This window comes from Octopus bimaculoides, chromosome 15, assembly GCF_046866305.1.
Source record: "Octopus bimaculoides isolate indiv1 chromosome 15, ASM4686630v1, whole genome shotgun sequence".
NCBI classification, from domain to species: domain Eukaryota; kingdom Metazoa; phylum Mollusca; class Cephalopoda; order Octopoda; family Octopodidae; genus Octopus; species Octopus bimaculoides.
Genome location: NC_142942.1, coordinates 46485490 through 46491123, shown reverse-complemented (window position 1 = coordinate 46491123; position 5634 = coordinate 46485490). Strand labels below are relative to the sequence as shown.

The following is a 5634-nucleotide window of genomic DNA, read 5'->3' as shown; positions in this document are numbered from 1 at the left end:
GATGTTGCCCACCAGCTTAATGGGGCCAAGTAGTTAACAAGTTCACTTAACAATCACATGGCTTCCGGTTCAATCCTACTACACAGTACTTTGGACATATTTCCTTTTCTTTTTTTTTTGTTAGACAGAACCTGTTAGAAGTATTAAAAGGATCATTCTTGCTCTTGAGCGATAGACTTTTATCCAAGGGAAAGGCAAAGGCTGACACAGCTTTGACACCAGTGGCATTGCAACGCATTTCTACAGATGAGTGAACTGGAGAAACATGAAAAATAAAGTGTCTTGCTCAAGAACACAACACAGCCTGATCCAGGAATCGAACTCATTACTTCATGATTGTGAGCCCGACACTGTAGCCACTGAGCCATGCGCCTCACCACACTTTTGCTAAAAGCATTAAAATAAAACAAAAATAAATATTATCGATCACATATATACAGTATGTGTTTTGTTCATATGCCGAATTTGGCGTGGGATAGCAGAAAAGCTCCCTATACACAGTGTGTGTTAAAGAATACCTTGAATTTTTCACTTGATCGTTAACATTCTGGTATTCTTAAACACTTGGTATGTGTAAGCACCTTTCTCAGGATGCAATCCCACGGCAAATTCAGCAGATAAACAAAGCATATACTCTGTACATGTGCAATCAAAACTGTTCATATTACTAGTGGTGGTTTTGCTTCATACAAAAATAAATATGTATTTTATGAATGTGCTTGTTTTTAGGAAGTGGTCGATGCCAGTCTAGCAACAGCAAAGGTTAATTCATGGATTTTGAGGTTTCCGATTGAAATATAAATTTGTTTTTAAAAATTTTGGTTGCTGGACAATATTTCTACTTTGTGATTTGCAGCTTCATGTCAGTTTTAAAATTCATTTAAAAGAACAAAAAAAAGTGAAAAAAAGGATTTAAGAAATATGAACAGAGAATTCTTGTAAAACAATAAAATACAGTATCAAACTATATATACAACACACACACTATATATATATATATATACATATATATATATATATATATATATATATACATACACACACACACTATATATATATATATATATATATATATACACACATACATGTATATACATAAATAAATCAATTTCTTCCAACAAATTTGTAGAACACCTCGTTATTTCCATTGTATAGTTTCTTATAGAGCTACACAAAATAATATAATATAATATAATATATATATATATATATATATATATAGGCAGTACTGTAATCTGATCCAGGTTAGTGCCATAGCTGTGATTTAAGGGAGCAAACGAGATTGTTTTCTGGTCAAATTGTCAAGGGTGTAATCTTGGATGAGAACAAGGATCAATTGGAGTTGCTGGTTCAGCGTTGAGGAACATTATGATACAAACCACACTGAAACCAAACAAAACAAACAGTACTTTACAAAGCCGTCTACCTTTGGTGTTATTGAACTCACTCGGGAAGATCTCGAAGAATGTGATATAAAGAAAGGTCCCACAGGCGATGCCCTGAAGCAAGCCTTGGATGAGGCTTGAGGTTAAAGAATCCCATAAATCAATTATCAGAATCCCAATACTAATGCCAATAGGGGCTGCAAGGGAAAATAATAATAATGATCTGATAATACTGCCATAATGCAGCTTGCTGTGACTCAAGTTGATGCCCAAACTGAGGCTGAGGGTACACTTGTGCAGAATGATTGCACTTGTGATTGTTAAAATGTTAGACTCTTTTCGTGCTAAACCAATTGCTAAACCTTCAAAGATGGAGTGCAAAGAGAGGGCAACAGTCAGAAGAATGGAACGTAGAACAGACTGGGAATGACCTTTCGATATGTTCTGGTCGTGGTGATGGTGGTGCTGGTGTTGGTGTTGGTGGTGGTGGTGGTGAGAGTGAGAGTCTTCTGAAGAACTGTCAGAAAAATTTTCTTCAATATCAGAAGCTGAATCCTGTGTATGGTATTCTCTAAACCTTGAGACATCATCTTCGATGCCACTGATCGTCAAGTCACTTTTGAACGATAAAGCATCCTCTTCGATCTGTTTCTGTTTAGCTTGGTGAAGTAAGGGCTTTTTGTCAGTGTTTGCTTGCTGAAGACTTTTTTCTTTGAACTCCAAGACAATTTGTTCTGTGATGAGAATGATGAAAAGACCGAAAACCATAACAAATTCAGGCACTGGAAATCCCGTGTGGATCTCGTAGAGAATGAGGACATCAGAAAGGTTTTGGCGGACATCTGGAAACAAGTCGAGGAGGCATGTTGCAAGGAAAACACCAGCAGAGAAACAACTCAAGCAACTGAAGACGTGTTTATAACTGAAACAAACAGAAATAAAAGAAATATAAACAAAAAGCAATCATCATCATCATCATCATTGTTTAACGTCCGCTTTCCATGCTAGCATGGGTTGGTGTAAATCAGTACACACACACACACACATATCTATATATATATACACACACACACACACACACACACAGTAGTAACATCCCCTTTGATGTGTTGCAAGCTTACCAGGGGGCACTACTGGAGGGTACTATATGTTTAAAGGGGCCGAGATCTAACTTAGAATTAAAAGATGTAAAGCAAGTGCAATGTAAGTATACCTAAACTCACATTGTTTCATGCCAAACTTTGCTGCCTGGTGGTGCCTTTGGTGCCTGGTGGTGCTTCAGAATATTCTCAGCTGTCACCAATTTGTATTCCAGGAAGATTTTTGTAAACTGTATTTTCTAAATTTGAGGGTGTGCCATTGAAAAGTGAGGGGGTAGTGCTATCCAGTTCACCCCCTTAGCGACAGGCATGTTAGTCAAACTTCAAGAAATGTATTGCGGGAAGATTTTTGTAAACTGTATTTTCTAAATTTGAGGGTGTGCCATTGAAAAGTGAGGGGGTAGTGCTATCCAGTTCACCCCCTTAGCGACAGGCATGTTAGTCAAACTTCAAGAAATGTATTGCGGGAAGATTTTTGTAAACTGTATTTTCTAAATTTGAGGGTGTGCCATTGAAAAGTGAGGGGGTAGTGCTATCCAGTTCACCCCCTTAGCGACAGGCATGTTAGTCAAACTTCAAGAAATGTATTGCGGGAAGATTTTTGTAAACTGTATTTTCTAAATTTGAGGGTGTGCCATTGAAAAGTGAGGGGGTAGTGCTATCCAGTTCACCCCCTTAGCGACAGGCATGTTAGTCAAACTTCAAGAAATGTATTGCGGGAAGATTTTTGTAAACTGTATTTTCTAAATTTGAGGGTGTGCCATTGAAAAGTGAGGGGGTAGTGCTATCCAGTTCACCCCCTTAGCGACAGGCATGTTAGTCAAACTTCAAGAAATGTATTGCGGGAAGATTTTTGTAAACTGTATTTTCTAAATTTGAGGGTGTGCCATTGAAAAGTGAGGGGGTAGTGCTATCCAGTTCACCCCCTTAGCGACAGGCATGTTAGTCAAACTTCAAGAAATGTATTGCGGGAAGATTTTTGTAAACTGTATTTTCTAAATTTGAGGGTGTGCCATTGAAAAGTGAGGGGGTAGTGCTATCCAGTTCACCCCCTTAGCGACAGGCATGTTAGTCAAACTTCAAGAAATGTATTGCGGGAAGATTTTTGTAAACTGTATTTTCTAAATTTGAGGGTGTGCCATTGAAAAGTGAGGGGGTAGTGCTATCCAGTTCACCCCCTTAGCGACAGGCATGTTAGTCAAACTTCAAGAAATGTATTGCAGGAAGATTTTTGTAAACTGTATTTTCTAAATTTGAGGGTGTGCCATTGAAAAGTGAGGGGGTAGTGCTATCCAGTTCACCCCCTTAGCGACAGGCATGTTAGTCAAACTTCAAGAAATGTATTGCGGGAAGATTTTTGTAAACTGTATTTTCTAAATTTGAGGGTGTGCCATTGAAAAGTGAGGGGGTAGTGCTATCCAGTTCACCCCCTTAGCGACAGGCATGTTAGTCAAACTTCAAGAAATGTATTGCGGGAAGATTTTTGTAAACTGTATTTTCTAAATTTGAGGGTGTGCCATTGAAAAGTGAGGGGGTAGTGCTATCCAGTTCACCCCCTTAGCGACAGGCATGTTAGTCAAACTTCAAGAAATGTATTGCGGGAAGATTTTTGTAAACTGTATTTTCTAAATTTGAGGGTGTGCCATTGAAAAGTGAGGGGGTAGTGCTATCCAGTTCACCCCCTTAGCGACAGGCATGTTAGTCAAACTTCAAGAAATGTATTGCGGGAAGATTTTTGTAAACTGTATTTTCTAAATTTGAGGGTGTGCCATTGAAAAGTGAGGGGGTAGTGCTATCCAGTTCACCCCCTTAGCGACAGGCATGTTAGTCAAACTTCAAGAAATGTATTGCGGGAAGATTTTTGTAAACTGTATTTTCTAAATTTGAGGGTGTGCCATTGAAAAGTGAGGGGGTAGTGCTATCCAGTTCACCCCCTTAGCGACAGGCATGTTAGTCAAACTTCAAGAAATGTATTGCAGGAAGATTTTTGTAAACTGTATTTTCTAAATTTGAGGGTGTGCCATTGAAAAGTGAGGGGGTAGTGCTATCCAGTTCACCCCCTTAGCGACAGGCATGTTAGTCAAACTTCAAGAAATGTATTGCGGGAAGATTTTTGTAAACTGTATTTTCTAAATTTGAGGGTGTGCCATTGAAAAGTGAGGGGGTAGTGCTATCCAGTTCACCCCCTTAGCGACAGGCATGTTAGTCAAACTTCAAGAAATGTATTGCGGGAAGATTTTTGTAAACTGTATTTTCTAAATTTGAGGGTGTGCCATTGAAAAGTGAGGGGGTAGTGCTATCCAGTTCACCCCCTTAGCGACAGGCATGTTAGTCAAACTTCAAGAAATGTATTGCGGGAAGATTTTTGTAAACTGTATTTTCTAAATTTGAGGGTGTGCCATTGAAAAGTGAGGGGGTAGTGCTATCCAGTTCACCCCCTTAGCGACAGGCATGTTAGTCAAACTTCAAGAAATGTATTGCGGGAAGATTTTTGTAAACTGTATTTTCTAAATTTGAGGGTGTGCCATTGAAAAGTGAGGGGGTAGTGCTATCCAGTTCACCCCCTTAGCGACAGGCATGTTAGTCAAACTTCAAGAAATGTATTGCGGGAAGATTTTTGTAAACTGTATTTTCTAAATTTGAGGGTGTGCCATTGAAAAGTGAGGGGGTAGTGCTATCCAGTTCACCCCCTTAGCGACAGGCATGTTAGTCAAACTTCAAGAAATGTATTGCGGGAAGATTTTTGTAAACTGTATTTTCTAAATTTGAGGGTGTGCCATTGAAAAGTGAGGGGGTAGTGCTATCCAGTTCACCCCCTTAGCGACAGGCATGTTAGTCAAACTTCAAGAAATGTATTGCGGGAAGATTTTTGTAAACTGTATTTTCTAAATTTGAGGGTGTGCCATTGAAAAGTGAGGGGGTAGTGCTATCCAGTTCACCCCCTTAGCGACAGGCATGTTAGTCAAACTTCAAGAAATGTATTGCGGGAAGATTTTTGTAAACTGTATTTTCTAAATTTGAGGGTGTGCCATTGAAAAGTGAGGGGGTAGTGCTATCCAGTTCACCCCCTTAGCGACAGGCATGTTAGTCAAACTTCAAGAAATGTATTGCGGGAAGATTTTTGTAAACTGTATTTTCTAAATTTGAGG

At 39.0% G+C, this 5634-nt stretch overlaps 1 protein-coding gene across 1 annotated transcript in view; it reads right to left on the bottom strand.

Moving 5' to 3' along the window:
- Positions 1–1167: 1167 nt before the first annotated feature.
- The window catches only part of LOC106880846 (zinc transporter ZIP1), a 9833-nt gene continuing 5366 nt past the window's right edge, over positions 1168–5634 (bottom strand). The window contains exon 2 of the mRNA XM_014930979.3: positions 1168–2307. Coding sequence (XP_014786465.2) covers positions 1302–2307 — 1006 coding nt within the window. The 3' untranslated portion in view covers positions 1168–1301. The remainder of the gene's footprint in view (positions 2308–5634) is intronic.